Source organism: Physeter macrocephalus, chromosome 5 (assembly GCF_002837175.3).
Source record: "Physeter macrocephalus isolate SW-GA chromosome 5, ASM283717v5, whole genome shotgun sequence".
Lineage (NCBI taxonomy): Eukaryota > Metazoa > Chordata > Mammalia > Artiodactyla > Physeteridae > Physeter > Physeter macrocephalus.
This window is the reverse complement of record NC_041218.1, coordinates 43,565,061-43,585,882: the sequence shown is the minus strand read 5'-3', so window position 1 is coordinate 43,585,882 and position 20,822 is coordinate 43,565,061. Positions and strand designations below refer to the sequence as shown.

The following is a 20,822-nucleotide window of genomic DNA, read 5'->3' as shown; positions in this document are numbered from 1 at the left end:
AGGCTCCGGACGCGCAGGCTCAGCGGCCATGGCTCACCGGCCCAGCCGCTCCGCGGCATGTGGGATCCTCCCAGGCTGGGGCGCAAACCTGGTTCCCCTGCATTGGCAGGCGGACGCGCAACCACTGCGCCACCAGGGAAGCCCTCTTTTGTTTGTTTGTAATGTCTTTTCCTCCTTCTAGGAGAGAAGTAACAAATTGACTAGGGAAGTTTTATAGCACCTAGGAATTCTGGAAGATGATTTAATATTCAGTCACTTGAATCTCAGATGACAACAAAAACCTCTCTTTCTATACATGAATAAAATATCACATTCCATGAGTTCATTTAAAGAAGGAATGTGAAGGGCTAAGATTAAAAATTAATTAGGAAAATAAGCATAACATAAATTATTTTAAATTGTGCCATGCAAAACTTTGGATATACTTTGAAAAAAATTAGAATTTATGTAAAATAGAGAAATAAATTACTAAGAAAATACATGTAACATTTCCTTTGCAAACTACATAAGCAAGACTGACATCTCTCACTTTCTGGATAATCTAGAAGCAGGACTGCTTAGAAAGATTGAAAGTAACTTGGGTTGAGGATTGTGCAGTTGTACATAAAACTGTGGGGAAAACCACAGTTTTCCTGGAAGCAAAACCATTGGAAGTAACTTGGGTTGAGGATTGTGCAGTTATACATAAAACTGTAGGGAAAACCATAGCTAAATAATATGACCTTTTTTTACCTGGTTTAGTGCTATATTTAATCCACTCTATAAGTTCTTCTTGCGGCAAATTGCTGAACTCCCCTACAATATTCCACTGGGTTTGCAGATTTGCTGAACCTTGTATTGACATGGCTGCTAACACAGCAAAAACAACAGCACCAGGATGTACTTTGCAAAAGAGCCATCCAAATAGCTGAAACCAAATTAAGAATACATTGACAATTGTTAGTACAAACCAGCCTGCATCCAACTTCCCAGAGAAGAATACAGCCTCTACTAGAATCCCAGATACAGGACTAATAATTCTAAGGAAAAGTTCCAGAAACAATAACCTGAGGGATCAAAACAATTCTACCATTAGCCTAATATAGGTGGGACATGATTTAAGAAACTCTTCTGTCAACTTGCTCTACTCCCAGATTCGGGTAAGGCCAGGCCTACCTACAAAATTTGCCAGACTCAGTGCAAAATAAAAATGTGGGTTCCTTGGGACTTTCCTGGCAGTCCAGTGGTTAAGACTCCATGCTTCCACTGCAGGGGACACGGGTCAATCCCTGGTCAAGAACTAAGATCCCACATGCCACGTGGTGCAGCCAAAAAACAGAAAAAATGTGGGTTCCTGTCTGACATTTTTTAAGAAGTTCAAAACAGCAACAGCAGAGCATCAATCTAGGTGCAGAGTCCTTCTGAGTGTGGGCCCCTGTGCGATCACTGCTTTCTATCAACATCTGTAGTTATCATTCATGAATTCAGCCTGCACTGAATGAGTGTTTGTTGTACACCAAGGACTATTTTAGAAGTTAAAAGGATAAGGGATCTGCTTTGGCCCTTACCCCTTAGGAAAGATTAGTACAAAACCATGAAGAACTTTAATTATAAACAATTTAAAGAACTTTGGGTAATTTAATATTACTTTAGGGCCACTCAATAACAAAGGCTGGTGTAAAATTATCATAGCAGCTATAATGCCAACATAACAATCATCTCACCTGTCTTGAGCAGATCAAGGAAGCCATAACGCACATGTGTGGGGTCAAAAAGAGTTTTAGTCTCATAATTAAAACACCAAGGACTGTATATGCTAACAGTTGCAATGCATGATAAACCAGCTGAAAGAAAGAGAAAATATTTTTACTCCTACTATTTGTGAAGTTTAAGAATATATTGTTAAATTGGGGAATATATAGAAAAGGGTACTTTTTCTTAGTAACAATATTTTGATTTCTGAAATAATATTTAATATTATAATCAATATTTTGATTTCTGAAAGTCTTAAAATTCACTTTCAAACATGTCCCTTTTATTAGAGGGCTAAAACTATAAAGTCCCTAAGGGAAGTGGTCCTATAATTCTGCTCAGAATCAAGCCTGGGGTTAATAAAGCCCACATTTCTGAACCAGATGGAAATATGAAATACAGTATCATGAACTATAGTCACCATGCTGTTGCTGAGACAGTAGATCTTAAAAGTCCTCTTCACAACAAAAAAAAGAAAAAAAATTTAAGTAACTATGTATGGTAACGGATGTTAACTAGACTTATCATGGTGATCATTCCACAATATATACAAATTCAAGTCATTACGTTGTACATCTGAAATTAATATAATATTATATGTCAATTATACCTCAATTAAAAAAAAAAAACAGGCTGAATCACCAGGAGATGGGAACAGCAACCAGTCACATCTCTGAGGCCTCAGGGCAAGGTGAGCAGAGAGAAAAGTGATCCCTAACCATGCGAAAGACACTCTGCATACGTATCTAAATGGTCTCCAGCAATGAACTGCTATTACCTTGAGGATGATCAGAGCCGACCAAATGAGTTTCCTACCTAATTGCTCTAACAAATGAATGGTCATGTTTGTAGTATTCTCGTAAAACACATACAGGCCTATTTTGAAGATGATTAGTGACTTACCAATAAAGTTAGAAAATGGAACTAGAAAGAAAAATCCAAACATATACAAACATTAAAACAAGGCAAATTTTGGTAATATTAAGTCTTTACCTCTCCATGATCAAATTGGTGTTTTCTGAAATGGAAAAAGAAATACTATTATTGAATCACTACTGAAGCACTTACTTCAATCTTGCGCATTTTTATCTTACAAATATGAGTTTTACAACTTCTGTAGTATTCCCTCAGGACACATACATGTAAATCAAAATAAATGAAAGTTATAAACCAAAACTGGTGCTACAGTCTTTTAAAACAGTTTATTTTGCATATCCCACATATCTGACTACATGGATATTTATTAGGCCAACAAGCCTCGCTGGCTGTGTATCAGATACCTCACTGGTAATATAACCTGGCAAAGCAGGGAGTGAAAAGAAACTCTGCAGCCCTCACAGTCCCATACCCCTACTTCCTGTCCCCAGCAGTCCCTGAGCTCCGCCGTAAATTCTAGCTGCTTTAGAGACAATTTAGGAAGCCACACACAAGATTTTTTTTCAGCAGCAGCTCTGGAATATAAAAATAGCCACATAATGCCAGCTTTACCTTTGCTTGACAGTTTTAATTTCCTAAGAAAGGATACATCTTTATAGGCCCATATATCCTCCCCACATCTCACTCTGGTCCCCTCCCCTGCACCCCGTCCCCATGTTGAGTCTCATCACAGCAGTGAGAGCAACCTTTTGAAAATGGGAATCTAGACATGCCACTCCCTTACTTAAAACTTTCCAATCGGCTATGGGGTTTTTTGTAATTAAAGTGAACTCTCAAATCTTTACCATGCTACAAATAGCCCTCCTAATCTGGTTCCCCACCTCCCATCCTGGAAACTCATCTTCTACCAGGTTCCCTCTTGATCACTGTGCTCCAGTCATACTAGACTAATTTTATGCCTTAAAACATCAGAGAGCCACCTTTGACTCCCATATTCAGTGCCCCTTACCTTGATCACTACCACTCCATTTCCCTGTTTTATCTTCTCACAGAAAACACAGTTTTCACTTATTGGTTTATTTGATTATCATATGTCTCTCCTAACTAAAATGAACCCTTCAGGAGGACCAGGTACAAATCCATCCATCCACTCAATTTCATTGAGCCCTGAGCAGTAAACAAGATAGAAAAAAATCTGTGCCCTCACAGAGTTTACATATAAGTTGAAGGAGACAAACAAAAAGCAAATAAACATACATCACATGGCAATAAATACTGTGGGCTAAAAAGGAAATAGGGTAAAAGATGCAGGGAGTGCTGGGGGACTGGGATGGCATATATTATCAGTGTGGTCACCAAGTGAGTGACAACTGAGCAAAGCCTGAAGGAGCTGAGAGTTTGAGCCTGAGGATCCCTCAGGGAAGAAGAGCACTTCAGGCAGAGAGAACAGACATGGCAAAGCCTCATGGTAGCAGGCTTTCTGATAGGCTAACAACAAAGACGGCATGATTAGGGAGAAGAGAGAGCGAGGAGAATGAGATGAGGGAGATCCAGGAGAAGGGTACTGACAGGGAAGCACATGCTGAAGCTCAGTATTGTGTTCACAAAATTTGAGATTCTCATTAGACACCCAAGTAGAAATGACAAACAGGGAATCGTATGTATAAATATGGAGTTCAAGGGAGAAGTCTGGATCAGAGACACAAATGTGAGACTTGATAACACATACCTTCTCTATCCTAAGCACTGATATATTTCCAAGACCTAGAAAACAATGCCTAGCACATAGAGTTCAATCTTTTTTGTGTGAATGAATGAGCAAATGATTCAATTAACCCCTAATCTAGGTAGCACACAATCTGATTTGAGGACTTGCTTTCAAATATATTGATGTGTTAGCAAACAGTAAAATTACTGGGCAAATGAAGGAAGTGAAATGGATCCTCCTTTATTCTTCTTTCATGCCAAGTAAAAATTATCAGTTACCATTTACCAAGCACCTAAAACGTTAATATGATCATTACATTCCATTAACTCTGATCTTACAACTATTTATTATCCTAACTGACAGCTAAGGAAAACAGGTCACAGAGGTAGTAAGAGGCGAAGCCAGGTCTATATATTGACTGGTTTCAGAGTCAATATATTTTCTACTTCATCATGCTGTCTCTATCCTACTTTACCCCCTAGCTCCCTGAATAAAGGAGATACTGATACTCACACCTTGAGAATTAAAATGTATGTCCTACCTCTCCCCTTTTTACATTGGCATATGACTTTGGTACTTATGCAAAATGAAATGTCGATGTGCCATTCTCCTTTCCAAAAAGCTCTGATCCTACCTGAATTGAGAGCCCCGTGAAGCTCAGTGCTTTTCTATAGTTACTTCTGTAGTTGAGTTATTATTGAAAAGACTGTTTTGTTTCTGTGAAAAGTTCCACCTTTCTCTTCCAGAGGTGCATACTACAGTTATAACGGTAGCCCCTTTCTGAGCTCTTAAAAAAATTTCATCTCAATTGAAGAGAAATTTTGTCATTACATACCAGAAGCTTTTTTCTTTTCCCCGGCCCTCAAAGGCATCAGGTAGAAGTAAGGGCACAGTTACAGTAAATTGTTTCTAAACGAGAACAAGGATTGTCTCAAGAGTGCATGCAATAATTTATCACTGGTTGGAGGTGAAAGAACAATAGATAAGGCTGTGTGTTATAAAAGAAAATATATAGACACACAAATTCAACAATCTCTACCCCCCCAAAAAATCCCACAAAAGAATGAAATTAGAATTAAAACTTCCTTGGCTCCATCCTCTAATCCCATGCTCCTAACAGTTACAAGTTTTATCCTTCCATACCCCTCCTATGTACAAATACACATTAAAAAATCTTCATATTTTAAACAAAAGTGTAATCATCATTTATATGTCTTGTAATTTTTTAATTCAAGGATGTATGATGAAATATTTCCATAAAGAAATTCCACTTTATGACTGGGTCATAAGTAAACCAATCCCGTACTAGTGGATATTTTGGTTGTTCTCATTTTCCACATTACATACACCACCACAGTGGGCATCTCTGTACCATTACCTCTGCATTTCCATGAACATTTCTAGGGGACACGTTTGCACTGGTGAAACTGCAGAGTTAAAGGACAGGCCCACTGTATGTTTTGCTTGTATTGCCTAACTGTCCTACCACCCACTTCCTCCCACGCTTGCAAGCACTGGGTATTATTAATTTTTACAAACTTGATAAGTAAAAAGGCTTTCACTTTTATCTTTACCATGGGATGGAGCACTTTTTCATGTATCTATAAGTCATGAATAAGTCTTTACTCATTCAACTACTATTCTTTCCTATGTGCCAGGCACTGCATATAAACCACTGAACTGAACAGAAATGACCCCATCCCCCCTCAGGAGATACAGGCAACACATCAGTATGTAAGCACACATGGTGACAAATGCAAAGAGAAGGAAAAAGGGTGTGATGGTGGAGAATAACAAGCAAGGAGACAAGGGATCTACTCAGAAATGATGATCAGGAAAGGCTTTTTGAAGGAGGTGGCATTTAAGCAAGGATTAAAGGAGTGAGTCAGGCCAAGCCAGGCTGCGGAAAGCAGGAGGCACAATTACGGACTTAGGGTACAACCACTGCAAAACTGCAAAGGCAGGAAACTACTTGTCATGGTCAAATAGCAGAAAGGAGATCTGTGGGACATTAGTGTAGTGGAAAAGGGAAAATGGGAATTTTTTTTTTCTCAATTGCCCATTTGAGTCTTTCACTCATTTTTCAAATGGTTTTAGTATTTTTCTTATTAATTTATAGCAGTTCTTTATGTGGGATGGTCATTAGGCCCTTGTTATAATTTGCAACTATTTTCCCCAAGTTGTATTTTTCTTTGAACAGTGCTTACAGTATTTTTCGAAACCAAAGAATTTATCTGGTCAACCGTGTCAATCTTTCTTTCTAGCTTACAGGCTTTATGTCATACTTAACAAGGCCTCTCTAACCGTAAAATTATAAAAATAATCTCTTGGTTTATTTGGGAGTTTCATTATTTTCCCTATATTTAAATCTTTGCTCCATCTGGAATTTATTTTATATAAAAATGAGGTATGGGTCCACTTTTACATTTCCCTGCTCTTCTCTCAAAAAGCTGTCCATTGGTCCTAAAACCATCAACAGAGTAATTTGTTTTCCCTGCCAAACTGAAGCACAAAGCTGTACTCTTCAAGTATAGATTAGTATAGGGCTACAGTCAGATCATACTGGATGGGATTTGGGGGATGAACAAGTGATGTGCTGAGCTCTACACAAATGGGGAATAATGAGAAAAGCGGAGAAGGGGGATGGCAACAATCGAAATACCAATTAACAAATGTTGAGTGTACAACATGTAAGTTAAAATTAATACACCATAAATAACTACTTAATAAACAGAGGAGGCAACAAAATCATGAATGGCATATTTACCTTATATGTGTTTGTTGTTTAGTTAAGACACCCCACATGTCACTAATAATCTGCAAATAGATTTTTAAACATTTTATAACAGCTGTATTGGGAAAAAGAAAATTTCAAATAACGTATCTTCTAAACTTTCAAATTTTTACTTACTTAAAAATACAGAAGCATGGAGATAAGAAGTAGTTCAGAAAATAGTAATTACAATAACAAAATCTTACATTTGTATGGTACTTCATCATATCTATATCCAACCCTGTTCAGATAAGTTTTATTATCCTCATTTTAAAAATGAGCAACAGGGCTTCCGTGGTGGCGCAGTGGTTGGGAGTCCGCCTGCCGATGCAGGGAACACGGGTTCATGCCCTGGTCCGGGAAGATCCCACATGCCACGGAGCGGCTAGGCCCGTGAGCCACGGCCGCTGAGCCTGCAGGTCCGGAGCCTGTGCTCCGCAACGGGAGAGGCCACAACGAGAGGCCCGCGTACCGCCAAAAAAAAAAAAAAAAAAATGAGCAACAGGCTCAGAAGGATTAAATGATCTCCCTAAAGGTGGACAACAACTAAGAAGGGTCTTGAAACTTGACCTTTTGGCTTCCGATTCACCTTTAAGTGAATTCCACCATGCCCAGGTTGTTGGCAATGCCTCTCCTTAATTATACACACACGTAACTGGAGAACTGGCTCAGAGACTGATAAGCACAACTAACTAAACACTGTGCTTTCATATTTAGCAGTCACTGGGAGGTCATCTAATCTGAAATCCTGTTCCCAATGTGGATGTCCTCTGTGACATTGCCTGACAGGTTTTAATTCAGCCCTTGGAAGAACCACCTAGCTGCTGATTAAACCTATAACACTTTCCTAATCAGTCCAGATCAATGCTGGTCAAAAGCCCCAACTCCTAGAATTGGCCATAATATTAAGGAGCCAAAATGAGTATAATCTTATTTCCAAGTGGTAGCCTTTTAAGTCTTTGAAAAGAATTATCCTCTTTCCATTTAAGTCTTTCTTCTTTACATCAAACATCCCACTTTCTTTGACCTCAATCTAGTCATTTTCATCATCTCTAGCCATCCAGGTTGCTTTCTTTTTAACACATTCTGGATTGCCAACATCTAGTATTTTTTTATTACCTACCGGGTGCCCACCCATATAAAGAAAGCAAAGGAAGCAAAGAGCACAGAGCCTGGCATACAGCAGAAACTGACTAACCATAAACTGACAAGATTTAAAAAGGGCTGTGAGACTACAAAGCTGAATACTATACAACACTCAATGAGGCGGGGGGTAAAGGTACAGTCTGATTCTCACTCTTCCCTTGCTTTTTTAACAGACATGATGTGAGGCTGGTAATAACCTCTCTGACCTTCCAATTTTGCATTTGTCAAAATGGAAATAATAATATCTGTGCACCCCACAATGCTGTTGAAGAACCAATTGAAATAAGGTATATGAAATGTTTTGGGAGATTATAAATATATGATGTAAATAATAATTATAGTACAGAATATTCTACAAATATATGACACTGTACTAACACAAAAATAATAGCTACAAATCAGAAAACTTTTAGGGTCTATCATTTTGATTACAGACTAACCTCAATTCATTCTCTTAAAACATCTGTAGTTACAGAGTTCACCAACTCTTAAAAGCAAAAAAGAGGGACTATTACATCACTCTTTACTGAAGATTGGAACTTCCCTGGACTGATTTATATCTGGATTTAAAATTTCATTATCAAAGTCAAGTTGGGAGTCTATTTTATCAAGTTTAGTGTAATACACTGTTAATATTCTATTTTTTCCTTTTGATTAATAATAAACTCTATCCAGAAGTTAATGAATACTGCACAAATGACTTAGAAAGGCATATATTAAATATTTTAAAGAAATATTACATAAAAGTTAAAAGTGAGTCAGTAATAATTTACATAAGCAAAAACAATTGTATCTGGGTCAATATGGTTCCTCTGATCCTATCTTTCAAAATACATGACTATCAAAACTTGAGCATCCTTTCCCTAGGTCTACTTTATGCTGGCAACTAGCACAATGTTTTTAAGACTTATAAATGTTCATCAAAGGCTATTAGTAAGGAAATACAGAATGTGTTTCAATAAATCTATATAAAATATTGTATTAGATTAACATGTAGCCTAGTATATGTAACTACTATGAAGAAATAAGAAAATGTTCTATTATGAGAAAGTGCTCTTAAGTGATAGACCTACCTTTCTAATGATTGCAATAAACACGACAAGAACAACTGGAAGCAACAATGTCTTTGTATACCTCAGTGGAGTCTGAAATTCAAAGAGATGTTTCGTTAGAAGAAAAGATTATTTCAAATGAAATTTCAAATCATGATCCAAATGAATTTTAAAAATGTTAGTAAAGAAGGGATTCCCTGGTGGCGCAGTGGTTGCGCGTCCCCCTGCCGATGCAGGGGAACCGGGTTCGTGCCCCGGAACAACTGGAAGCAACAATGTCTTTGTATACCTCAGTGGAGTCTGAAATTCAAAGAGATGTTTCGTTAGAAGAAAAGATTATTTCAAATGAAATTTCAAATCATGATCCAAGTGAATTTTAAAAATGTTAGTAAAAAAAAAAAAAAAAAAAAAAAAAAAAAAAAAAATGTTAGTAAAGAAACATGAGCATTCACCCATCTAGGGTCCAATCTACCCACTGACTCCCACTGTAAAAATGAAGATGCATTTCCATAGAAACAAACTTCCCCAAAATGTTGAGTTGAAAACACTAACAAATACAGTTCCCAAACACTTGTAAAACATGACTAGAAAGACTACTGTTCACTTTTGCACACTACTTTTCTAACTAGAGAGCATAACTTATTATTCACCTAGGTCAGCAGAACTACTTTAAATGGCATGAGCTTTACTGTGCATTTTACCTGGGATAAAAATCATAACCATGATCTCCAGATACACACACACACACACAATAATGACTAATGTTTATAAGAGGAATAAAAACATTTTTACGTTTTCTTTGGTAACAGATAAAAAACTACAGAAAATTTTTTTTTACTAAAAAAGCCCCACACATTGTAATTCTATACACCTCTCGATAATTTGAGATCACAATCTTAAACAATCCTGGGCTTGAAATTTCTAAATTGCAATTGATTTGTTTATTACCAACACTTTCCTTAAGAAAAATAATCTTACATCATTAAGTAAAATGATGTATGCTTTCCCCAATATGTTTATAAAGAGAAATCTAGCTTCAACCATATTAAAAATGCTGGTACATTTTAATTCTACGAAGTATACAGTAAGTAGCATTTTCTGATTTCCCTCTCCTTAGTCCAATTTTCTCACTGTTCTGTATTAGACAAGTAATTTTCATAATTCATTATACAAAATGCATTCTTCATGAGTTAGGAATTCCATTAAAAAGAGAATTTTTATGTTTTCATTTTACTATTTACCTTTATAAATATTTGCATGTTATTATTTTAAAATACATAAATACATTTCTATTTTGTAATTTTTAAGTTATGATTTAACCTACACAAAAATCATAACTAAAACTATTTTTTTATAGATCTAAACTTTCAAATTTTATTTACTTTTTTGGCTGCACTGCATGGCATGTGGGATTTTAGTTCCCCAACCAGGGATCAAACCCATGCCCCCTGCAGTGGAAGTGCAGAGTCTTAACCACTGGACCACCAAGGAAGTCCCCTAAAACTATTTTAATATTTTAAAAGTTAGACATTTCTAATAACAGTTAACAATAAATATAAGAAAAGTAGTAAGATACAGATGTTTAGCTTAAAAAGACAGTATGTCAAAATTGTGTTAAAAGTATTTAACTAAATTTAATAAGGAGTTCAAACAATTTTAACATTATATTCCAAAAGTTTATTTAAAAGGTGTTTTTTAAATATTTCTTTTAAAAAGAAAATCATATTAGCATCAGATTTTCATAGCAACACTTTAGACCAGAAGATAGTAATTTATTTAGGATTCTCAAGGAACGATAGGTGAGCCAAAGATTTTGTATCTAGCCAAACTGAACTTCACACATAAAAGCCACTGATAAAATATTTTGAGCATGTAAAAATTCAGGGATTACTGCGCCCATGAGCCCTTCCTGAGGAATCCACTGGAGAGTAATCTTCACACAGCCAAGAAATGTGTTCTTTGATCCTACAACTCATAGTATACAATAAAAACAATGACCTACAGAACTATAACAATGACGGGGATATAAAGGTAACAGAAGAGTATGAGAGGTTATACGTGCTGACAATGAAGATACAATAGGACTCTTAAAAATGGGGTAAGAGGGGGAGAGTATATAAGAAGTAAAATAATCTCCCTGATTATAGTATTACAATAAATTAGAAATGGGTGGGAATAGGCATGGGGCAAGAAACGACTAGCTAAGTTCAGGGTAACTCTCAGGAGGAAACCAATAGAAGGGACTACGGTTAATATATACAAGTATTAATATAAAGGAAACAAAATTATAAAACTTCCTCAATGCCAAAGGATACACCAGAGAGAGGGTATGCACAGAACAAATACAAAGGAAACAAACCACACAGCGAGAGATGTATGCACGTGTGTGTGTGTTCTATTAGAACTGTAAGTTCTTTTATTTTAATATTTCTTGTAATTGTTGATTTTATTCTAAGCATAAAAGTTACATATGCTCATTGTGAAAACTAGAAAATGGAGAAAAAATAAAGGAGACAATGAATTTCACATTTTAATCAGTTATCAGCATTTCCTCCCTGATGGATTGTATGTTCACATCCTTTGCCCATTTCTGCATATGTGGCAGGGGGAGGGGGAGGGGGATGTGGTTTTGGTGTTGGGAAAGGGTGAGAGCCCTTGGTAACTTTTTTTATTCATTTGAACAAGCTCCTATACTAATTATATTAATCTCTAGTTTCATTTATTATATTTATGGCAAGAATCATCCCACTTAGTCACTTCCTTTTCAATTTTTATAATATTTAATGTACAGATGCTTTAAGTTACATGCAGACAAATCTATTAATCATTCTCGTATATGTTTTGCACTTGTATTATGCTCATTAATAATGAAGTCAATATTCATTGAAATTTTTCTCAAATTAATTTTTCAGGCTTCATTTATATTTAACACATTAACTGAAATGAAGTTTGGTGTATATGATACAAGGCTTTAACCTGACTTCCCACCCCAATTCAATTTTTCAAATAATATTAATGAAACAATGCATCTTTTATCCATTTATTGATATATTATGTGGTGCTCTCTTCACTTCATACTAAGTACATACACATAAACATAGCTAAGTACATACACATGGGTCTATCCAGCATTGTCTGTTTTTGGTCATAATGTTCCTGTTTTGGTATCCTTGTACCTTAAATACTATTGCTTTCCATTTTCATATCTAAAAAGCAAAGATCCCCCTCACTGTTTTAACATTTTTTTAGTAGCACAATACAATTAAAATATGATTATTATAGAAAATTTAGAAGATGCAAATTACAAAAAAAGTTAATCACTGATTATCTCTCCACCAAAAAAAAAACACTGTTAAAATTCTGGTCTCTTACACTTTATTCTACGCGTGCTAATTATAGGTCAATATAAGTGTCTTTCCATATCAGTATGATATCATATCATGTTAAATTGTTCCCTCTTCCCCACTATATGGACGTACCATACAAGAGATGTCCTCTCTGAACTGGCACCATGCTCTGTCTCTACATCATCGTCCCTGTGAAGATACCTACGGAGATGAGGAATGGCAGGCTGGACACAGCTTTGCCATTTTCTTCAAATTGACTGAAGGCATCTTATGCCTCAGTAAACAATTTCTTCTATCACATAACTGATGGTTCATACTCTCAGGTTGTAACGGCATGTATATCCTCAATAATGTTAAAGGATTTCCACTGAGTCCTAATTTCTCTGTTGATGTCTATACTCTACTTCCTTTACCACCTCCTTGAAAGAGTCTTGATCTGCTATAAGCATGCATTTTAAAGCCTTGCAAGATACTTTTCCTTAGTTTCTTTCAGCAGGTTCAACACTATCATTTGTACACTTTTTATCAGCCATTATGTGTCAAAACCATTTGCCAGAACACAGGAAATGAAGACTGATAGGTCACTGGAGTAAACAGTACATCTGCAGGACACGCTCAACTCAGAATGTCTGGTTGGTAAGAGTCTGCTGTGTGGTGCATTCTCCTCCACTGGTCTGTAATTTAGGACATGGGCTGACCCAGTGGGGATCGGGGAAAACGAATGTGTCAACAGAGGACTGTTGGCCATTTCCATATATATACACACACACAGCTTTGAAGGAAAATGTCTGACAGATAATAAAATATCATCGTAAATCAGGGCTACATGGGTGGTGTGAGAAAAAGACACATATATACAACATGTCTGTTGAACCAAACTAGCTCATAAAGTATTGCAAAATGGTATTTAATATAAAATATCTTAAAATATCAAAGTACTTTCCTATGTATCTCCTTTCATCCTCACAATATCTATCTGTAGCATACTACCAGAAACTAGTAAGCTACAACTCAAAGAATGAGAGTCACTTGTTCAAGAACATCAAGTAATATCACAGACTTCTGTCTCACTATCCACTGAACTACTCTCTGGTTTCCTTCTAAACACCTGAATACAGTTTTAGAAACAAAAATGTTGGAATGAAAAACTTATACGCAATGATATTTCAAAGCAATGAGATCATTCAAACAAATAACCACAAAGTGAGTGGAAACTTAAAAGCTTGAGAGCTTCACTGAACTAATGCTATCCTTAAAAAGAGGCAACTTGAAATGCCTCTGTGTTTACTCATCCTAAAAACTATTGCTAGACTGAATGCATGTTTCTAAATTATCAAAATAAGAAAAGACCATATATTTCAGGAAGCTGTACTAATGTAAATAGGAATATCTTCCTTTAAGCTGCCAGGTTTTCCTTTTCCTTCAAACTGAGATAAGAGCACAGAGGTAAGAATCTGAATAACAGGAGCACCCTTTATGAAAAATGAATGGACCAAAACTTAAGGAAAGAAAGGAGAAATCACATCTTACCTCCTTCTCCATAAAATCAAACTCCGCTGCACAGGTATACAATAAAGTGTCAAAATCCTTGTAACTGAAGAATTTTGATGTTAATAAGTTGCCAATATGAGCCTAGTAAGGAATAAAGGAAGGTACCATTAGATTATGCCGAATATTGTAATAATGCATTTTAATCTTAATAGTACCTAATAATAGTTTCCACTGCATGACAGAGCTCGCTGTTCCCACACCTGGCTACTTCTGGACCCTCCAATTTCACAGTCTCCCTTCTACTGCTGACAACTGATAGCTCCAACAACACCCTGCCGTCCATGCTCCATCATCAACATTCCAAAGGCTTTTATCCTTGGGTTTTCCCTGCTCAAGGTGTTAAACCTGGTGAAATACACTACACAGTATCTGGTAGGCTTGGTAACACACAGGCATCTGTCAATCACAAAGGGACAATGTGTGATAGAGCAAAGCAAAGCAAATGTTAATTCAGATTTCTGAAAAGGGGTTGGAAAAGACTTTTTGAAAGAAGTAGAAAATGGGCAGGCCTTGGAATAAAACACACCTTTTGCCTCACAATCAGCAACTGTGTAATTCTTCACATGTCACCAAGTGCTCACACTTATATCACCTAACTTACTTCCCATAAGAAGCCACGTGAGGAAGTTGGAATTGTTTTCATTTAACAAATGAGAAAACATTTGCCAAACTTTCAATTCATTACTGTCTAAAAGAGCAAGAAGAGCAAGAATCATAGGAAAGGGGATAAATTATAACTGAAACACATCATGACTAAAACCCTAAACGACACCTAAATAAAGTAGGGGGTCAGGGAGTGAGTAGGAACTATAAAGGGTGGTGGGATATGCTGAAGAATCTCAAATGCTCTGTCTCCTGGGGAAGAAATGTATTCTGATAAGTTTAAGAAATCAATAGGGAGAGTACATAGGTCTAAAATAGCATACACAAACTACCTATCCACTGAAAAGGAAAAGAATCTAAAAAGAAAGTAAAATGTTTGGAAAATCTCAAATAAAATGAAAGAAGTAAGTCCTAATATAATGATAACTGCCATAAATGTAAAGAGGTTAAATTCACTAACTAAAGGACAGATGCTCAAGTTGGATTTAAGGGGAAAAATTCAATATCATATTGTCTACAAAAGACAAACTTAAAAGTATGCAGAAAGGTTGAAAACAGAAGAAGAGAACAAGATATACCAGATAAAATGAACCAAAGAAATCTGGGTTAGTTACTGTAATGTCTCACAAAACTAAATTCAAACAAAAATATATGAAAAAAGACAACAAAATGACATTATATGCTGATAAAAAAACAGCAAAGCAAGGTTATACATATCATGAACATATAATATTTGCAATTAACAGTATAGATTCAAAGTGTATAGAAGAACAACTGAAAAACTCTGTAGGAAGAAAAAGTTGACAGTGTTCATTGGAAATGTTAAATATTTCCCTCTAAAGTAGAAAAAGCAGATAAATGTTAACATGAAATCTGAATAATATTAATAAGCTCACAAACAGAGAATACAAACTTCACAGAGACTATATGTTACCCTCAAACACAAGTAAAAATTTTTTTAATATTCACATCCTATGCCATAATAAATCTCAATGAATTTATATAATGCAAATTATTTTTTTCTAATCATAAATACAGCAAAATTGGAAAATGGTAACTAGGAATGGCTTTAAAAATCCTTTCAGCTAGAAACTAAATAACATAAAACTTTTTAGGTTAAAAAGAAAGTCGCAAAATAGTTAATTTGTAAGACACACAAAAAAGTACTACTTAGAGGGAAATTTATAGATTTAAAGTGCATTTATCAGAAAATAAGAGAGGTGAAAACAAGAGCCAAGCACTTTCCCTCAAGCATCAAAAAATGCTACAGAACAATCCCAAAGAAATGAGAAGAAAAGAAATTAGGGTGACAGAATTCAATTACAAAGAGAAATACAAGAAAACCAAGGAAGACTTTAAAGAAGTGGTACTTTGAAAACATTAATATAATAGAAAGTAGAAAAAATAGCAAAAAAATAAAAAGCAGGTCCTTATAGATTAGTATAATATTGATTCCAAATCCAAACAAGGAAAATTAAAGAGCATAAAAGACAATTCACATATATGCAAAAAATTTCAATAAGAATTTTTCACTAACTGAATTCTACAATAATTTTTTTTTAATTTGATGATATATATGAAATGGGTGAGTTTCCTCTAAAGACATAACACACCAATAGATTCCGACAGAAAGTGGATTTGTAGTAGAAAAATCTCCCATGAACAAAACTCCAGATCCTGAGGGCTTCACTGTCGAATTCTAACAAACCTTTAAGGAAGACATAATATCAATTCTATATAAATTCTCATTAAAAATAGGAAATTGAACATTTCCCAATAATTCTGGAAGGCTGTATTACCTTGAAACTAAAACCAGGCAAAAACATTACAAGAAAATAAAACTACAGACTAATATCCCCATAAATATCAGCAAAAGTCCTTAAAAATATTAGCCAACCAAATTCAGCAATATTTAGAAAAACTAATACATTGTAAATAAGTGAGGTATACAAGGCTGGATCAACACTCAAAAATCAATGAATATGGGGACTGCCAGATATGGCAGAGGAAGAAGATAGTAAATCCTCTCTTTCAATAACAACTATGAAATTGGACAAAACTGTCAAAAATCATATTAGGATCAAGTAATTGATCAAAAGGAAAACAAATGGAGAAACATGCATTCACAAAAAAACTGATGAGGGACTTCGCAGGTGGCGCAGTGGTTAAGAATCCGCCTGCCAATGCAGGGGACACAGGTTCGAGCCCTGGTCCGGGAAGATTCCACATGCCGTGGAGCAACGCCACAACTACTGAGCCTGCGCTCTAGAGCCTGCAAACCACAACCACTGAGCCCATGTGCCACAACTACTGAAGCCTGCATGCTCTAGGGCCCACGTGCCACAACTACTGAGCCTGCGTGCTTCAACTACTGAAGTCCACGTGCCTAGAGCCCGTGCTCCGCAACAAGAGAAGCCACCACAATGAGAAGCCCGCACACTGCAATGAAGAGTAGTCCCTGCTTGCTGTAACTAGAGAAAGCCCACGCACAGCAACAAAGACCCAACGCAGCCAAAAAAACCCAGAAAAAATGATGAGCTCTGGGTGCTGGGTGGAAACAGTGGGAGTCTGTGGCATTGTTGCTTTGGCCGCTCCCACCCCACCATTACATCACCTCTGCTTCCCCCAGCTTGGTCAGCCCAACGGTCCTACCGGGGGTTGGGGTTGGCCATGAAAAGCAGAACCTTTGCTACTGCAAGGAGCTGACTTGTTTGCGGGCAGAGAGCAAAAAATCTATGCACCATCAGTAAAAGCAGCAAACTCAGGAGGAAATGAAAGGCAGAAGTTCACAGCTCTGCCAGCTTAGGGTTACAGTACTCGTTTGGTGAACAGTAGACTGGCAGACTAGCTAGACATTTTACAGAGATTCTGAAAAGGAGACAACCAATGACGGGAGACAAGTTCTCACATCCCTGGTGCACTGGAAAGCTGTCCACAGACACTGGGGGATCCAAGAGAGCCCAAGCTCTCTACAAATCTATGACTGACTGGGAGGTGGTATGCATATTCATGGCAGATCCAAGGTGGGCATGGCAGAAAGGAAAAGATGAGACAAACTTGCTGTTCAGATGAGAGTTAACATAGTAGGTCTGAAGGGGATCCTTTGAAAAACCTGCTTGCAAGGTTGATCCTTAGCTGGCATCAGGGAACTTGAATTCTGGAAGGCTCCCATCACCCTAAATGATAATAGTGGCTTACACTGAACACCTACATTCTTTCTGGGAGTTTGGAATTTTGATAACGTGCTAGGCAGAGGATGCCTATGTTACCAGCCCCCAATAAAAACCTTGGGGCACTTAGTACTGAGCTTCCCTGGTATACATTAGGATTTTACCACGAAAAATGTTGATAGGAGCAGGATGGGAAATCCAGGATAGACCGAGAAATGCCTCGCTGGGTTCCTAAAGGACAGGAAGTGTGTGTCTAACTAACAGAGAAGGGTGGGTGGAAATGCTTCTCAAGAGCTGTGTGGCTTTGCCATTCTCTTCCTTTGACCAATGTTAAAATTAAGAATTTATGAGCTGATGTCCTTGATCAATGTTACAGATTTCTAGAAATACTAAAGCTGCAACTAACTTATTTCTGATTTGGAAATAACTTTTTACAGCATTTTTTTTTTTTGGCCCTGGTGCAACATCAGGTTGTGACAGAAATGACAATAGTCACTTTAACCTGAATTAATACTTTAACCGGCTTGTCTTCCCCCAGTGAGTAGACAGATTCCATAAACCCAGAACTTGGGCTCTTTCCCTTTTCTTCCTCCTCATTCTCTGCATCCTGGCTGACTCAATCACCACTTAGTGCTCATCTTCACAGTTGACTTCTAGGAGCCTTCCCTGACTCTTCCTGTGTATTCCTGCAGCACTCTATACTTATTTTTTTAATGAATTTTTAAAAAATACACTTTGAATTTTTAAAATTTTATTTTGTATTTTTATTTTATTTTATTTTTGGCCGTGCCATGTGGCATGCAGGATCTTTAGTTCCCTGACCAGGGGTAGAACCTGTGCCCCCTGCAGTGGAAGCATGGGGTCTTAACCACTGGACCACCAGGGAAGTCCCACTCTGTACTTATTTTTAACAGAGCTTTCATTACACTGTATTATAGTTGCTAGAAATTGTCCCTGTCTCCCACTAGACCATGTCTTATTCAGTTCTGTATCTCTAGGATGCTTTCTACTACCAGGCACATAGCAGGTACATTGAATGAATGTATAAATAGATGCATTTTAGACTATACTTTTAAACTTTTAAAATATCTTTCACAGGTTGGAGACCACCCCTTTAATAGCCCATTGTTTTCAATCTTTTTTAAGCAAACAATTCCTTTGTTCATATGAAAACATGTATAAATGTCCATTATGTAAGAGATTAAAGCAAGACTATCCTGGGTGAAGAGGGGCTGGCAGGGGAACTGAGAAGTAGATGGACCCCACCAAAGACTCCTTGAAGTCCCAGAACTTCACAGAACTCAGTTTCAAAACCACAACTTTAATCTATTACAGAAGGAAGAAAGACAGTCAATTAAAATAAATTACAGAAAAAAATATGTGGCTTACTTTACTCTTTCCATGTTGGTCGGTGCCCTGCTCTCTCTTTTAATTTAATTAATGTGCTTACCAAAACATCAAAATAAAATAGGCAAAACAAAATTATAGATAGAGTGAATCTTTACAGTTATAAAGCAGAATTCTTCTCATTTTATTTTCTCTCCTACCCAAATACCAAAAAAAAGCAAAACTAATAACAATAATAAAAATGTCTCTTAATAAGACTAACTTGGATTAAATCACCTACAAACCTTTCACAAGCATTGACTAGAAAACTGGAAGAAAAAGAGAATAAGTTATATGATCTATTCTTTAAGAGTCTCTGAAGGTGGCATCTTTATCTGTTACAAAAGGGGATTATAAAGAAACCAGAGAAAAATGACTGTAGAGGCCTTAAAATTTGAGCTTAAGTCTCTAGAGCTTTCTTACTTTAAAATTTTAAAATCTTTGTGATATAGAAAGACCAATAAAATATGAGAGTTATGTCAAGAAATTAATTTTGGAGAACAGATTATAGACATAGTCATATTTACTCTCTATTATAGTAAATAGATAAAATAACAGGTGAATAGACTTCACCTTAGAATTTGGCTTAAATAGTGGCATTTTAACAACTCTAGTAATTCATTCTTAGCCTGTTTATTTCAAGTCTTCCAAGTTTAAGCAAAAATACACTTACATCATCTGCAATGCCAAAGATTTTAGATGTCAAATACTTGAGTATGACAGTTCCAAATAACCAAAAACATCCTTGGATAACCTACAAAAGAAAAATATAGCAAAACAAAACTAAACTGATGCATCATATAGCCATTGCACAGACATAGCCTAGGAAGAAAAAAATAAATGCTTTAATCACACGTGAAGTAATTATCTCTATATCCAAGAGAAAATGCCAAAAAAAATGCACCTTAAATTAAAATAAAGAATGTTACTCCAAAATCAAGGGGCTATCATCAAAAAGAAAAATATACACAATCTTGTTGTCAAAATTAATATATTTTATAGGATATTTATACAGCAATTGCAGTTAAACTCCCCTTCTACTAACACTTTCTTACATATGCACTGCTCCTCAGAAAAAACATGAGTAATACATAAAACTGAAATTCTTTAACTACCTATCCAATATTAATCTTAACTTGCTTCACGAAAAGAGCAATTTGGCACATTAAAATTGAGCCCTAATATGTTATAAAACTGTTAGATTCTCTGCATTATATAGGATAGTTCCTTGAAAGTAAAACATAAAACCAATGATACATTTTAGAGAAGGAAAAACATATACATTCAAATAGATGGATTCTTACCCATAAACTAAGTTCAGATACATTTACTTTCAGGAAACATGGTTTCATTGCCAGTAAACCCTGCATGCAGAAAATAACATAGCATACAGTTAATACTTATAGACACAAATTCAGGTACCAAAAAAATACTTCTAAATAATAAGACTCTCAAGAATCTAAATTCAGCACACTTTCA

General features: G+C 36.2%; 1 protein-coding gene across 2 annotated transcripts in view; it reads right to left on the bottom strand.

The window, feature by feature from the left end:
• Nucleotides 1-20,822, bottom strand: part of DPY19L1 (dpy-19 like C-mannosyltransferase 1) — a 98,232-nt gene that overhangs the window by 10,657 nt on the left and 66,753 nt on the right. For both annotated transcript variants that reach the window (XM_024128139.3, XM_024128142.3), the window contains exons 12-19: nucleotides 20,648-20,707; nucleotides 20,017-20,097; nucleotides 14,164-14,265; nucleotides 9,308-9,379; nucleotides 7,083-7,132; nucleotides 2,725-2,749; nucleotides 1,704-1,823; nucleotides 733-907 (exon numbers count right to left, since the gene is read on the bottom strand). In XM_024128139.3, coding sequence (XP_023983907.1) covers nucleotides 733-907; nucleotides 1,704-1,823; nucleotides 2,725-2,749; nucleotides 7,083-7,132; nucleotides 9,308-9,379; nucleotides 14,164-14,265; nucleotides 20,017-20,097; nucleotides 20,648-20,707 — 685 coding nt within the window. The remainder of the gene's footprint in view (nucleotides 1-732; nucleotides 908-1,703; nucleotides 1,824-2,724; nucleotides 2,750-7,082; nucleotides 7,133-9,307; nucleotides 9,380-14,163; nucleotides 14,266-20,016; nucleotides 20,098-20,647; nucleotides 20,708-20,822) is intronic.